Below are 15,582 nucleotides of genomic sequence, written 5' to 3'. Positions count from 1 at the left end.
ACATAACTTACACAGCTGCACACCTACACACCTACACAAGTACACACACACCTACGCACACACAGCCCCCTACACAAATACACGCACACATACCACGCACAGCAATGAAAGACAAAGGCACAAAAAAGACTCCCCTGCGTTTCACTTTTATATCTCTGTGTCCTAAAAAAATTGTCTGGGAATAAATAATTAGAATCATAACGTTTTCAAGTTGGAAAGAACTTTCAAAGTCCTTTAGCTTTGCTCCCCATTTTAGTTCAGGAATCTCTCCTATTACCTCCGGGACAGACGGGCACTTTTTCCCCTTCTTGCATAGTTCCAGTAATGAGGAACTCAGTGCTTTTTGAAGTCTGATTTCATCAATGGAAATCTCCAACAGCAAGTAACAACACCAACCCCTGCCACATCTGATCTGCATTTCGTGTGCATGTGTTAAGCTTCTAGTAGGGTTTTCATGTAGGTGTCCTTTGGGGGTTATGGCGTATGTGTGCACCTATGGGAATGGGGGGGTGGAACTTCCCTGTGGATGTTCCTGCTGTCAATCATCTTGGAATCATCTTGGATCCTGAGATAGAAACTGCAAAGGCTGGTTTAGCTGGAGAAGGGACTTCTCTTTCTCTGAGCCTTACTTCTTGGGTCTGAACTGAAGACATCTTGGAGTTCTTGCGATCTACCTGGATGGGGTAGGGCTGATGGACATTGTCCCAGGGAAGAGGACAGGTAGGCACACGGTAGAGAACACAAAGGGAAGATGAGCGAGCCACATTCTGAAAGTGGCATGACCTGGATTCACATTACTCTGTGTGTTTATTTCCCGCTTTGTCATCCCTAAGCCTTTGGAAATGTCTGGCTTCAATGTTGCACCCTGGCCCAGTTGTGTAATGGCATTAAAGGAAGAGTTGAGGGTCAGAGTTTATTTCCCTAGAACATTAGAGGCGGGGGGGGGGGGCGGGGAATGGAGCCCCCAGAAGCCACTGTGGGTTTCAGTGATTACTGAGGGACTCTTCAAAGAAATGTGAATATTGGGGAACAAGAGTCCACCCACTCTTCTCCACATGGTGATTCACCCATCACTGCCATCCTTTTATTAAGCAAGCTGCCAGGTTTCCTACACAAGTAATCCCTTAAATTGGCCTGAAATCTGTTTCCCACTAACTTTCACCCACAGGACTCAGTCTTTTCTCTCAGAAGCACAGAGAACAATCATCATAACCACTGACATTCATCAAGTGCTTACTATGTGCTGGGCACTTACTGAGCACTGTGTTGTGTCTCATTTATATTATCACCCCATTTTACAGATGAAGAAATTGAGGCTGAGGGAGGCAAAATAATTTGGCCAAGGCCTGACCTCAAATAAGTGCCAGGATTTGAACTCAAGCAGTCTGATGTCAGAGCCCACGGTCTTGAACTCTCAGAAAGTCTGCTTGTCTTGTCCCTGTGGCAGCTCCACAGAGATCTACAGCCCGTGGGCTGGCCTCCCTGGACCTATTTCTTCAAGTCTGAATCCCCACCCCAACCCCCTCGCTGTTTCTCCTTGTGCCATTTCTCAGGAGGAACTTGGTCAGTTCCTCCTGACCAAGGTCTGGGACAGACAATGCGAAGAATACAAAACCCAAGTCCATCTGACCTCCTGTGACCTGTCCCACTTTGACACCCTGGACAGCCTCAGGCTGAAGCCTCCGGAAGCACCATTTTAGCTGCATTCCCCGCAGGAGGCTGTATTTTTCCTGTCCATCTTCAACATTTCTTCTGCCGGAACAACAGGCTCAGTTTTCCCTTCTGATAAATCTGGTCATCCTAAATCTGGGGCTTTGAGCAAACAGGAGTGGCCAGCCCCACGCAGCCCTCATTTCGAAATGCAGATTCACTTGGGCTGCTATTTTGGAGGTCTGGTTTCTTTCCCCACACACAGTGGTTTTAAAGAAAAGGGAAGGGAACACGGCAGAATATTGGCAGGGGAAAGATGCTGGGAGAGAAGACCCACCTGGGCAGTCTTTGTGTTTCAAAGTTCCCAAAACACGGGCTCTTGGAGAAGCTCTGTGAAAAAGAGGGTCCTCAGTCACATAAAATTGGGAAATACAGTTTTAGCAACCCCTACTTTTGGAGATGAGCATATTAAAGATTGAAGTTCCGGGAGTAAAAAAGCCTAACTAGTTTTGTTTAATTCAGTTTTCCCACTAAAAAAATACAGCCTCGTTAAAAATCTGGAAAACAATGATGCAGAGTGGAAGTTGCAAACAGGCGCCCGATGGCCTAAAATAGTCCTCAGATAGGTTTGATTTGGCCTATACAGGGCTTCAATTTACTTTAAATTAGTTACTAGCTCTTAACAATTGGAATATTTCTCATAATAATCTGTATTTGGGTGTTCTCGGGAAAATCAGAAGATCTGGAAACACGGGTCCACATTCTTTCATGAAAACAGTCAGCTGGACACGAGGCTGAGGTCTTTTGCTCCGTGCAGTCCCTGCCTTCCTGGGCCAACACGGTGGCCCCTCTGCTTTACTCATTTGTGATACTTGCCTGGCCCAGGAGTTCCCCCACCTTGCTTTCCCTGCTGTGAAGATTTCCTTGGGTGGGTGTTGGCCTGGGCGACCTCTGAGGCCCATTCATCTATTCATCCCTGCAATACGTACTGATCGAGCTTCTGGAGCCTGTGGAGAACAAGATGTATACAACAGCTTCTGTCCTCGGGATTCTAGGGCTGCCAGTCTAAAATTCAAGCTGTCAATTGAAGAACGAGGAGGGGGAGGGGTTGGGGAGAGAGGTAAGCCCCCGGCAAGGCCAGAACCTATTTCTGGTGCTTGCCAAAGTCGGTGCTTGACAAAGTCGTCCCTACTCTCCATTGCTGTCTCTACTGCCACTCAGCCAGCCGCTGTTAGCCCCAAGAGGGAAGAAGCCACCAACTTGCTCGTGATTTAGACGAGTTCCCGGCCATCTCAGGGCCTCAGTTTCACCAGCTGTAGAATGACCGGCTTGGCATAGAAAATCATGCGCCTCCCTTCCAGGACTGGCACTCAGAGAAGCTAAGACTCCATGATCGAGGAATGTCCGACCGGGCCATTCCAGAGCTGTTCCATCGAATTCCGCGCAGCCCCCTCCCTCCTTTCCCCAGTCTGGGCCAGGGCGGAGGCTGGAGCCAGAGGGCCCAGCCGACCCGGGCTTCCCGCCCAGGGGCGGGGCCTCCGCTGGACGCCCCGCCCCTCTACCTGGGGCTCGGCCCCGGCAGATGTTACAACTTTTTCGCATTCTCTCCCGCGGTGTCCCCCACAGACCCGCCCAGCCCGTGCTTCCTCCCCCTTCCCCGCTGGGGTCCTGCCCACCACCCTACGGAGCCGACAGTTCTCCGGTCTCCGGGCGGGGCGAGAGGCTGGGCCAGGGGCTGGAGGGTCGGGAGGAGGAGAAAGGGAAAGCAGAGGCGAGAGAAATTAGGAGACGGGAGAAATCGAGGGCTAGAAGGAAGAGGGGAGTCAGAGGATGGTGGAGAGCACTTTTTGGAAGCCGCCACACCAAGTCTCAGGCTGGCCTGGCTGAACTGGGGGAGAGGGAGCACGGGCGGCGCAGAGCTGGCGCTCAGGCAGCGGGAGGCATCTCGGCGCGGGCCTGACCTCCCCAGAGCGCCCCGCTGCGGCCGCGCAGGTCCGGCCTCATAGTCCAGACAGTCGCGGACTGGCCGCTGGGCCTCCCCTGGGGACGCTGAGCGCTCTCGCGGTGTCCGGGCGGGCTGGCCGGAGGGCGTGCGGGCCGTGCGCCCTGGGCGCGCGAGGCGGTGAGGCCCTGGGAGCCCTGCGCGCCGGGACGCACGGGCCGGCATGGCGATGCACGCCCTCACCGGCTTCTCTCTGGTCAGCCTGCTCAGCTTCGGCTACCTGTCCTGGGACTGGGCCAAGCCCAGCCTAGTGGCTGACGCGCCCGCGGAGGCCGGCGATCAGCCCTCGGCCGCTCCACGCCAGCCTCCCCACATCATCTTCATCCTCACCGACGACCAGGGCTACCACGACGTGGGCTACCATGGCTCAGATATCGAAACCCCTACGTTGGACCGGCTGGCAGCCGAGGGTGTCAAGTTGGAGAATTATTATATCCAGCCCATCTGCACGCCTTCGCGGAGCCAACTTCTCACGGGCAGGTAGGCATGGCCCAAGCCACTGATGCTGGTGGTTCAAGCCCCAAATAAACCCAACTGTAGGTTTCACTTGTACCGACATTACCCCCACCGGGAAGCTCGGGCTCACAGCCAGTTCTGTCCCCAGTTGGCTGTGATCATTAGTAAGTCCTTTGCCCTTTATGGGCCTCAGTTTCCCTACTGTACGCTGAATGGGTTGGATCATCTTTGGGGTCTTCTCCCCCTGATGTTCTAGGACATTCAAACTCCACGCCATGTAAAGGAGACATCTGGTCATCTCTTTGTTAGAGGGACATGGCAGCCTCTGACACTTAGCTTTGAGTGCTGCTTCAATTTACACACCCTGAGACTCTGAGCAAATCACTTAACTCCTCCAAGCCTCAGTTTTCTTGTCCATAAAATGGGGTGAACAGTTTTAAATCTTGGAAAGGAGTGGTGAGGATGAAACCAGTTGCATATAGCCTGCTTGGCTATCAATAAATGGCAGCCTCTATGTCACAGGAGGGATTAGGGTCCCCAAATTGTTTGATGACAAATTGGGAGGAAGCCAAGGAGTTGATAGGTGGAGGAGAAAGACACACACAGGATGCAGTGACCTGTGTAGCCTTGGGCTAGTCACTTCATTTCTCAAAGCCTCTGTTTTTTCATCTGCAAAATCCTCCCAAGTTGGCTGGGGGCCCCAAGGAGACGTGCTGCTTTCTCCATAAGGATTTGTCCACAGGCAAGGTGGTAGGATTACAGGATTAAAAGAGCAGGGAAACAGGAGGCGTGTGTGTGTGTGTGTGTGTGTGTGTGTGTAGAAGGCAAAACGCTGGCCACTTAGGAGAAAATCCTTTGGCACGGCTGAAGCTAATCCTGGGATGGGGCATGCTTTCTCCCAAGTTCTACCCAAAAGCCTCTAGTGTGATCTCAGAAACCAGAGCCATAGCCTCCCTGTTTCCTGGATGGGAGACGCTGAGGCACAGAATCAGGGAGGGCCAAACCCGATGCCTGGGCCAAACTTCGGGGTCTGTAGGAGAGAGGACTGAGAGGCCAGGTGCTTTAGAGGGGCCCTGGAGCTGGGAGTCAAAAGGGATGCCTTTTCTTTCTTCCGTCTGCTGCTCAGCATTGAGCTCTAGGAACTGGGAAAGAGAACAGGAAAGAGGAAGGGACACCAGTGTAAGTGCTGAGGGTTGGGGGCTGATGGTAAAGACCAAGTGTTGACCAGCCTCCAGAAGAGGGAGGAGGAATCTGCATTCCTGAGAGCTGTGCACATGTTTGCATTTCTCTCCGAGAGATGACTTTTGGTTTAAGCAGGGGAATGAACAGCATGCAGGGCAGTGTTCCAGCCCCCCCAGCACTTCCCCACCTCCCCGGATCTGCAAAGTTAGCTGAGCGTGGCTGGGCAGCGTCTGCCCTCCGCCCCCTGCAGCTGGCCCCATCTGACTGATGCTGACTACTCTCATTAGTGTTTGTTAGTGCGTCCAGTTGTGTTTGGTAAAGCTGGACAGACCGTTTCCTGCATTACTCACTTGCAGACAGGCTGTGGTGACTTAGCTGGCCCACTCACTTTATGAACCAATGTTCATGGCGCCCAGCCCCTATGAAGAGAGGCTCGCTGTGACTCAGGGGCCTAGGGTACTTCCTGTATCAAATCTAATCGTTCATTAGCTTGACTGAGGTCTGCAGAGGCCACGTCACTGAGAGATTTTGAGCATGAGTCTCAGAGATCTGAGCTCAAGGCCCAGCTCCACTGCTTGCCAGCTGTCTGAACTTGGGCCCGTTGCTGCACTTTTGGGAGTCTCAGTTTTGTCACCTGTAGAATGGAGCTAATAGCAGTCTTCACTGTAGGTTTCTTATGCAAGGTAAGTGAAATAGTGTGTGCGGCATATAGTGTTAAAAATGGCAGTAGTGGGTCTTCCCTGGTGGCGCAGTGGTTAAGAATCCGCCTGCCGATGCAGGGGACACGGGTTCGAGCCGTGGTCCGGGAAGACTCCACAACTAAGCCCATGCGCCACAACTACTGTGCCTGCGCTCTAGAGCCCATGAGCCACAACTACTGAGCCCGTGTGCCACAACTACTGAGGCCCTCCCACCTAGGGCCTGTGCTCCGCAACAAGAGAAGCCACTGCAATGAGAAGCCCGCGCACCGCAACAAAGAGTAGCCCCCGCTCGCCATAACTAGAGAAAGCCTATGTGCAGCAAAGAAGACCCAACACAGCCATAAATAAATAAATAAATAAATAAATAAATAAATAAATGGCAGTAGTAGCTAATGATAGCTAACAACCAAAACAGCTTTTTTTTTTTGCAGTCACTTTTGGAGAGGGGCACAATTCAACTCACCCCAGCAGTGAAGCAACGGGGCCAACAGGCTCCAACTTTTTTTTTTTTAATTTATTTCATTATTTTATTTTTTGGCTGCGTTGGGTCTTCGTTGCTGCGCGCGGGCTTTCTCTGGTTGCGGCGAACGAGGGCTACTCTTCGTTGCAGTGCGCGGGCTTCTCACTGTCGTGGCTTCCCTTGTTGCGGAGCACAGGTTCTAGGCACGGGGTCTTCGGTAGTTGTGGCGCGGGGGCTTCAGTAGCTGTGGCTCGTGGGCTCTAGAGCACAGGCTCAGTAGTTGTGGCGCACGGGCTTCGTTGCCCCGTGGCATGTGGGATCTTCCTGGACCAGAGCTCAAACCCATGTCCCCTGCGTTGGCAGGCGGATTCTTAACCACTGTGCCACCAGGGAAGTCCAGCAAAACAGCTTTAAAATAAGGAAACCAAAACAGAAAAACCCATCCCAGTGCCTGGCTTAAAGTTGTCAGGAATTTAGGTCTGGGCTTGACTCTGATGCCCAGGAGTGAGAAAAACGTGTGGGGTTCTAATACAAGTGTGAGGTTCCAGGCTTCTTATTTAGTTTGGGACTTGTAAGACTTGAGTAAAGGCAAGACACCCTAAGCAGATCACATGGGTGCCTTGACCACAGAAGGAAAGGGATATGAATGAATAAACGAGGAATGCAGAGTCCTGCTAACCATTTGCTCCTGCCTCAGGGTGTTAGCCTGTGTGAGTGACCTGGATCTAGGGGCCACATAAACTTGTGGGCAGACACATGAGAACTGGTCTCATAAAATTTGGGAACTGGAAGGTTTTTAGAGGTGTCCCATTCCAACCAACTCACTCCTACACATGACAAACTGAGGCCTCAGTGGGGGAAGAGAAGTGGCAGCCTAGTTTGCCAGAAGAGGGTCTGTGCTTGGACTCTGATTGGATTTATGTTCAAGTCCTGGCTCTGCTCCTGACCACTGAGTGACCTTGGGCAAGGTCTTTCCCCTCCTCTGGACCTTAGTTTCTTTTTAAGTTGAGGTGAATAAACTAGAAAATGACTTGGGTCCCTTCTGGCTCTAAAATCCTTTGAGGGCCATTCTTCATTCATTCATTTCGTAATTGAGTGTCCTTGAATGCATCACCTGAATGCTAGGAATGCAAGGATGAGTAAGGGACAGTCTCATTAAATATCATCGGGCCCAAGAGCATGTACAGATGACTGAGTAGAATCCTACGGCCAAGTTGGACCAATGAAGATTTGTACTAAATGCTGTGGGAACCCAGAAGCAAAAGTGACTCATTCTTTGAGTGAGAAACTTTACAGTGAGGGTAGCATTTGGGCTGGGCGTTTAAGAGTGAATAGGAGTTTTCTTGGGAGTGTAAGACTTGCTCTAGGCCCCATGGCAAGTTAGTGGCTTAGAGTGTAGGGACTCTGAAACCTGGAGTCAGACTGCTGGGGATACAAATCCCAACTCCAGTTACTAATTGTGTGAATCACTGGACAAATGACTTAATTTACTGAGCCTCAGTTTTCTTATTTGGGAGATGGGAATAATAATAACGATAGACACCCCCTAGGTTACGGTGAGGATTTAGTGAGATAATTCCTATAAAGGGCTTGGCACAATGCTGAGCATACAGCAAGTGCTTGGTGTCAGCTTTTGTTATTGTTGTTATGATTAGCCCGGGTTCAACTCTTAACTCCCCAACTTCCTAGCTGTGTGATACTGCACGGGTGGCTTAACCATTCTGAGCTTTTTCCTCCTCCTCTGTAAGATGACAATGAGACCTGCTTCAGCTGATTTTGAGGATTCAATGAGATAATGCATTTGAAGTGCTTGGCACATTTGATAACACCTACTGGTTACTGTTACTTTGCTTACTGGTAGCGCTTGGATCAGAGCCTACCTCAGGGTGAGTGTTGGGGGTTGGGTGGCCAGAGCAGTGGTTTCTGGCTCACTGGTGCCTTCTGTGTCCTCCCCTCTTCCCACCAGATACCAGATCCACACAGGACTGCAGCATTCCATCATCCGCCCTCGGCAGCCCAACTGCCTGCCCCTGGACCAGGTAACACTGCCCCAGAAGCTGCAGGAGCTGGGTTACTCTACCCACATGGTGGGCAAGTGGCACCTGGGCTTCTACCGGAAGGAGTGCCTGCCCACCCGCCGGGGCTTTGACACCTTTCTGGGCTCTCTCACAGGCAACGTGGACTACTACACCTATGACAACTGCGACGGCCCGGGGGTGTGCGGCTTTGACCTGCACGAGGGCGAGAGTGTGGCCTGGGGGCTCAGCGGCCAGTACTCCACTCTGCTCTATGCCCAGCGCGTCAGCCACATCCTAGCCAGCCACAGCCCCCGGCGGCCTCTCTTCCTCTATGTGGCCTTCCAGGCGGTCCACACACCCCTGCAGTCCCCTCGCGAGTATCTGTACCGCTACCGCACCATGGGCAACGTGGCCCGGCGGAAGTATGCGGCCATGGTGACCTGCATGGATGAGGCCGTGCGCAATATCACCTGGGCCCTCAAGCGCTATGGTTTCTACGACAACAGTGTCATCATCTTCTCCAGTGACAATGGTGGCCAGACCTTCTCGGGGGGCAGCAACTGGCCACTGCGAGGACGCAAGGGCACTTACTGGGAAGGGGGCGTGCGGGGCCTGGGCTTCGTCCACAGCCCCCTGCTCAAGCGAAAGCGATGGACAAGCCGGGCGCTGGTGCACATCACTGACTGGTACCCGACCCTGGTGGGTCTGGCGGGTGGCACCGCCTCGGCAGCCGACGGACTGGACGGCTATGATGTGTGGCCAGCCATCAGCGAGGGCCGGGCCTCGCCACGCACGGAGATCCTGCACAACATTGACCCGCTCTACAACCACGCCCGGCATGGCTCCCTGGAGGGTGGCTTTGGCATCTGGAACACTGCCGTGCAGGCCGCCATCCGCGTGGGCGAGTGGAAGCTGCTGACGGGAGACCCGGGCTACGGCGACTGGATCCCACCCCAGACGCTGGCTGCCTTCCCCGGCAGCTGGTGGAACCTGGAGCGGATGGCCAGCGCCCGCCAGGCTGTGTGGCTCTTCAACATCAGTGCTGACCCCTACGAACGGGAGGACCTCGCTGGCCAGCGGCCGGATGTGGTCCGAGCCCTGCTGGCCCGCTTGGCGGACTATAACCGCACAGCCATCCCCGTGCGCTACCCAGCTGAGAATCCCCGAGCCCATCCTGACTTTAATGGGGGTGCTTGGGGGCCCTGGGCCAGTGATGAGGAAGAAGATGAAGAAGAGGAGGAAAGTAGGGCTCGAAGCCTTTCCCGAGGGCACCGTAAGAAAAAATGCAAGATTTGCAAGCTGCGATCCTTTTTCCGTAAACTCAACACCAGACTGATGTCCCACCGGATCTGATGGGGGGAGGTGAGGTCCTTCCCCGTGCAAGCCTAGCCCTGGTCCTCACCAGCGAGGGGCCCCAGGTCACGTCCTCATCTGCAGGGAAATGGAGGGAGTCGAGCCCCTCAGTTGAAGGGTGGGGAGCTCGGTTTAGGAGTCGGGAGAGAAGAAACTAGACTGGGATCCCTGGGTCCCAGTCCCACCTCTCCGTTGACTTGCTCTGTGACCTCGAGTGACCTGCGTGAGCTCTCTGGGCCTCAGTTTCCTCATCTGGAGAATGAGCTCTAAGAGCTTTGTCGCTCTGTGGTGTGGACCTGGTGCCTAGGGCTGTGGTGGAGTTCCCATCAACTTTGTCACCTCCTAGCGCACTTAAGGCCTTGCTCTTGAACCCTGGACCTCTGTGGTACTTCTTGGGTGAGGGGCCACCTGGAGGCAGCTCCAGGCCTGGACCTCAGCCGAGGCGTGGTGATGCGGCTGCTCTCTGAAGGGACCCGGGGGTGACCTTCCTGGATCTTCATGTGGCCTGGGCTAGTCCTGGGAACAGACTCGTGGTGGGAGCAGTGGTGGTGAGCTCATCTTCCTGGGAGGGAAGGGGAGGACTGGGCATGGCTATTAGCTCCTGCAGGATCAAGCTATGAAAAGAGCCGTGCACCCACACTCAGGACATCTGGGTTCTACTCTGACCTTCGGCCCAGTCTTTTTCCCCTGGGCCTCGATTTCCCCACCTGCAATGGGAGTGCTAGCCCTGGCTCTGCCTACCTCACAGGCCTGTAGAGGACTGGCCGAGGTAATGGTTGTGGAGGAACCCGTGAACTTGATTAAAGCGCAGTAACACGGAAGCGAGGGCTGCAGTGCGGTTGCGAGCTCATGTGGGTGTGTGCACGTGCGTCCTGGGCCAGGCGTGAGCTCACTGTTGGTCCAGGGAATGGGAGAGGAGGTGGGCGCCTTGGGCAGGGGCAGAACGTATGGGACTTGGTCCCAGAGCCACTGTGGGGCCTCCGCAAATCTCAGGCCCGCTCCGGGCCTCACTGTCCCTGTGTACAGTGGACAAGCTGAGAGCCCTCCCCCTAGGTGTTCTGGGCGCCCCTAGGTGTGTGAGTGTTGGGGGACACGGGCTGGGCGGTGGGAAGAAGAGGCATGGGGGTCTCGGGGCTCGCTGGCTGTGTAGCGGGCCTCTATCCGCACACTGCGTTCTGCATATCTCCCTTCAGCTTCCAGTCGGTGCAGCGTGTGTAGGCGAAAGCCCTGCTGTGAATTTTGAAAATAGTTATTTTTGTCTCTGGCAAAGGAGGCCTGTTAGGACTCGTCAGCATGTGGATGAGCGGGACGGGTGGGGTGGGTGCGGTGCAGTGAGGGGGCTTCGAGAATTGGTTACAGAGCTGCATCCCTCCTGCAGAGGTTGCTGAGCCCAGGAGGGAGGGGCCGGCCTGGGGCTGCGGGGTGGAGGTGACCGTCCATGTCCTGGGGCCCTTCCTCCCGGCCCTGCTCTCTTTACCTCTTAGGGCCTCCCCCCAACTGGAACCCTTCTCTGTCTCCAGGATGTTGATGCCTGGGTCATGATGGGGCAGGGGCAGGACCAGCTGGGGCCTCCGGGTTCCGGCCACCCTCAGTTCTTCTGGCTGCTCTGGAGGGAAACTCTGAAGTCCCAGGTCTGGCATACCCCAGGGATGGGTTATCCATGGTCTGCGCATGACCCAGGATATTCCAGCTCTGCCGGGTCCTTGTCCCAGCTGCGTGGGCTGGCCCTTCCAGAGTGGCTTGGATTCAGGGCTCCCCTGCCGCTCCAGGCTTACACCAGTTGAGTGGAGGCCTCTCCCGTGTGTGCTGAGTTGGCCCTGCCCAAGGTGGCCCAGCCTCCAGCTCCAGCCCTGCTTCTCTGCCTGGGTCTCTGCCTTTTGGGGCCACAAGTGCAGGACCATAAAAGGCCAATTTCCGCTCTTCCCTAGGCACCAAGGCCTACCCCCTGGGGCCAATCTGGCCCCCAACATGGAGAGTCCAGCTGGGGCTGGGGGCTAGGGGCTGGGGGCTGCTCCCCATGCCCTGAGAAGGAGGCTTGATCTTGCCTTAAACCCAGCCTAGAGCTCATCTGCCTGAGTCCTGCCTAACCCAGAACCCAGCTAACAGCCCAGGAGCCCCACTCAAGCTTCAGTCTGTAACCCCGTCCACAGCCCAGCAGTCCCCAAGCCTGCCTAACTGGGGCACCGGCAGCTGTCCGGGGCCTGGGATTCGTTGCCCAGGATGAGGGGCAACTCAGGGCTCAGGGCGTGGTGACGAGAGGCTCAGCCTGCTTGCTGTGGCGTCTGCTCTGCCCAGCAATCAGCATGGCCCCCGCCCCCCTTCTTCCCACCCCCTCTGGCTCCTGCCTTCCCCCCAGCCAGGGCACCTGGGTCTGGACTCTGTGTCAGGCCCTTGAATGGCATCTCCAGGCAGATGCTTGCACCGCTTATGGTGAGGAGGGATGGAAGGAAGGGCAGGCCAGAGGCAGCTCTGGCCCCTTAGGGGAGTGGAGCCTGGATATGCCAGACAGGCCCCCTCTTTCCCCCTTGGCTGATCTGCCAGCCAGATAGGTTAGAGCCAGGGGCGGCCCTGTCGGAGTTGGGCCCTGTCTGTGGGGCCCTGGGCAGGGATGACCAGTCCCCTAGGAGCCAGGAGAGAGCCCTAACCTGGCTGGAGGAGCAGGGCTCTGGGCCCCACCCTGGGCCTTGGCACTATTTCCTCTTCTTGGTTGGTGCCTTTGGGTACCTTGGGACCTAGGCAAGTAGCCCCGAGTGCAGGAAAGAGCGGGGCAGGGAGGGGAAGGGAAGGAGCGCTGCTCGGGGAGTCAGGCATTCCGGCTTGTCATCCTGACTGCCCCGGACTTGTGCGACTGCAGGAGGGCAGCTTCCTCTCTCTGGGCCTCAGTCCCCTGTCTGTAAGGGGCCTGGGCCAAGTGGAGTCCAAGGAACACAGGGTAGGGTGCTGCAGTCAAACAAACCTTATATTGGTTAAGTCCCGCCACATCTCTGCAAAACGGGAGACGATTGTACCTCTCTCACGGACATTTGTTATGAGGTATAAATAGTGCAGTATGTAAAGTGCTTAGCACAGGGCTTGGCTCTGAAGTGGAAAGAACTATTTTTCACGTCCTTGGAGTCAGTGAAGGAACATCTTGTCTTTACATTTCTCAGGAAGGAATGGAGGCCCCGCTGGGAAAAAGACCTGCCGTACACACTGACAGCCAATGGCAGGACTTGAACTTGGGTCCTTGAGCTGAAGATTGTGCCGTGCAGACATGGGCCCAGTAGCTGTGGTTCTCTGTCCCTTGGCTCCCTGTGTCCCTCTCCCCTGCAAGGAGTGCCACGTATGTGGGCCACCTCAGGGGACTGAGCTGCTCCCTGACCCCTGGCTCCTCTCCCTTCTGAGTGCGAGGCTGGCATGACTTACTGCAAGTAATGAACCAAATCACTCTCCACCTAGACCCTCTGCAGAATCATTTCTCTCTTGGCCCACTTTCCACCGATTCTGCCCCCATGCTCACTGCCCTTAATGGGACAGGCCTCGTGGGGACCGCGCAGATGGCACGTGTTCTGTGGTGCCTACCCAGACCCTGCAGGACCCTGAGGCACTCGGGCGTGTGTGTGTGAGCACACGTGGAGGCTGTGCAAGGTGGGATTTGAGTCGGGTGTCACCCCCTGCTGTGGCCCAGGAACTTGGCCCTGGTCCCCGTTTGTCCCTCTCCAGCTCCATGGGGTACAGCCTGTGTTCCGGTTCCCTGTCCTAGCGAGTCAGAGCCAAGCTCAGTGCCCTCCAGGGCTCCCGCCCCTGGCCACCAGCAAGTGGCAGGCAGGCCTGCTCTTGAGTACGGCACGCAAGTTGCAGCTGGGGGCACACGTGCTGGCTCTCCTGCTGCCACATCCCTGGGAAGTGGGGAGTCTGGCAGAAACAGTCCCCCTGCTGCAATCAGCAGCTCGTGCTCTCAGCGCCACCGAGGCAGGGCTGGCTCCTTGCTGCCCGCTGCCACCGGGCACAGCTGCCAGCTTCTCGGGCTCAGGGGAGGCAGTGAATTAGCGGTTGTGCCTCCTTGGCAGGGCAACAGTTACAGTCAGGTTGGGGGTGCCTGTCTGAGGCAGTGCCCACACCCCTGTGCTAGGCTCTCGAAGGTTCGGAGGGGTGTGTGTGTGTGTGTGTGTGTGTGTGTGTGTGTGTGTGTGTAAGAGAGTTGCCAAGGAGACCTTTTCCTCTTCTCCCTTCTCTTCCTCCCTCTCCATCCTCTCCGGGCATCTCGACACCATCAGGATCCTACAGCCTGGGTCCTGCCCATCCCCCCAGGACCGTGTGCACAGGATCCAGGCCAGCACCGGAAGGGAGAGAAGGATGACTGAGACTGAGAGAAGGAGAGGAGGGGAGATAGAAACAAGAAAGGGGATGAAAAGGAATAGGAAGGATAGGGACACCTGAGAAGGAAGAGCTCAAGGGAAGGAAAGGAGGGGTGAGGAGAGGGGAGAGGATCAGGCCAGCTCCAGGCCAAGCGGAACTATCACCTCCTTTATTCAGAACATTAGATTCCCATTAATACAGCCTCAGGGCACAGTTGCCTTTTGTCTTATTTGTTAATTTCTGAAGCACCATTAGGTTGACACCTGACAGCTGGAGGCCTTGTGACCCCTGCCTTCTAGCCCCAGTCCTTTGTTCTGTGGGAATTCTGCAAACCAGGCCAGGGCAAGGTGATGTTCAAACCATCAGCTCAACTCCAGTGGGGACTCAGAGAATGGTACCCAAAGTGCTGGGACTTGAAGATAGTGATGTGTACTTGCATGATTCAGAGAGAGCAGTGTGAAGACGGAGGGACTTTTCAGTCCCTTAATAAGAATAATTTCCCATCTATTGAGCATTTACAGTGTGTCAGACACAGTGCTCATCTCATTTAATCCTGAGAACAGCCCTGGAGCTAGGGAATGTTTTACTCTATTTTGCTGATTAAGAAATTGAGACACAGGGAATCTAGGATACCCATCCCAAATCACACAGCCTATAGGTCATGGAGTCACTCTAACCACTGCAGAACGCTACCTCTTCTCTCCTCTGGGCAATGATGCAAGTGGTGACTGAGGACTGTTCCAGTGCTTTCGTGTGTGGTAGCCATCCCCTCCTGGCGACAGGCTAGAGGGTCTGGGACACGGAGGTGGCGGTGCAGCCCTTCCTCCAGTTGTGCGCATTCGCCTCTGGCCTCTAGCGGTATTCTGTGCCCTGCCCGCTGCCCACCGGCTGTGCGGCCCCCCGAGCAAAGGCCTCTGTTCTCTGCCTCTGAATTGCAACGTTGGCAGCAGAAGCAGGAAGCACATTGTGCGCAGAAACAAAACTGAGTGGTTTTTCCTTTTTGTGAAGGTGGTAATGGTGCAATTAGTGGCTAAGCCATTACTCCCTCCTCCCTGGCTCTCCTCCCCTCCTTCCCCCCTGCCTCCCTCCTATTTCTCTCCTGGGAAGAAATGGCTGCATCAGAGTCAACTCCATCATTCTCTCCCACTCCCAGCTCTCAGGAAGAGGGGCAGAATTGTGGGGGGGGGGTGTACCCAGATTTCTCCAGGGGCTCCTGGACCTAGGGTAGTGAGTCAGGGATCTGCTGGGGTTGGGGATGACCAACAAGCAGACAATGTGTCCAGCAAGTGAGGTGACCGGTAAGGCAATTTGGAGGTTCAGAATGGGTGGGTTAGAAACCCAGAGGGTTTGGATCCTGGATCCTTTTATCCTGTGCTCATTGTGGGCAAGTGCTGGCATGAGACCTCAGCCTGGTGGGCTGTG

At 55.2% G+C, this 15,582-nt stretch overlaps 1 protein-coding gene across 1 annotated transcript; it reads left to right on the top strand.

Moving 5' to 3' along the window:
* Window positions 1–3,338: 3,338 nt before the first annotated feature.
* On the top strand, window positions 3,339–10,925 carry ARSI (arylsulfatase family member I). Its single transcript, XM_079918059.1, has 2 exons — window positions 3,339–4,132; window positions 8,418–10,925. The coding sequence occupies exons 1-2, from the start codon at window positions 3,816–3,818 to the stop codon at window positions 9,820–9,822; spliced, it is 1,722 nt and encodes a 573-aa protein (XP_079774185.1). The 5' UTR covers window positions 3,339–3,815; the 3' UTR covers window positions 9,823–10,925.
* Window positions 10,926–15,582: the final 4,657 nt, after the last annotated feature.

The sequence above is a fragment of the Stenella coeruleoalba genome, assembly GCF_951394435.1.
Source record: "Stenella coeruleoalba genome assembly, chromosome: 3".
In the NCBI taxonomy this organism is placed as follows: Eukaryota; Metazoa; Chordata; class Mammalia; order Artiodactyla; family Delphinidae; genus Stenella; species Stenella coeruleoalba.
Note: the sequence above shows the minus strand (reverse complement) of the source record. Positions and strands in the feature narration are given on the sequence as shown.

Excerpts from the sequence above, each read along its gene's own strand:
- ARSI (XM_079918059.1), top strand. The coding sequence starts at position 3,816 with ATGGCGATGCACGCCCTCACCGGCTTCTCTCTGGTCAGCCTGCTCAGC. Across the intron at positions 4,133-8,417 it reads AGCCAACTTCTCACGGGCAG|ATACCAGATCCACACAGGAC; the intron begins GTAGGCATGGCC and ends TCTTCCCACCAG.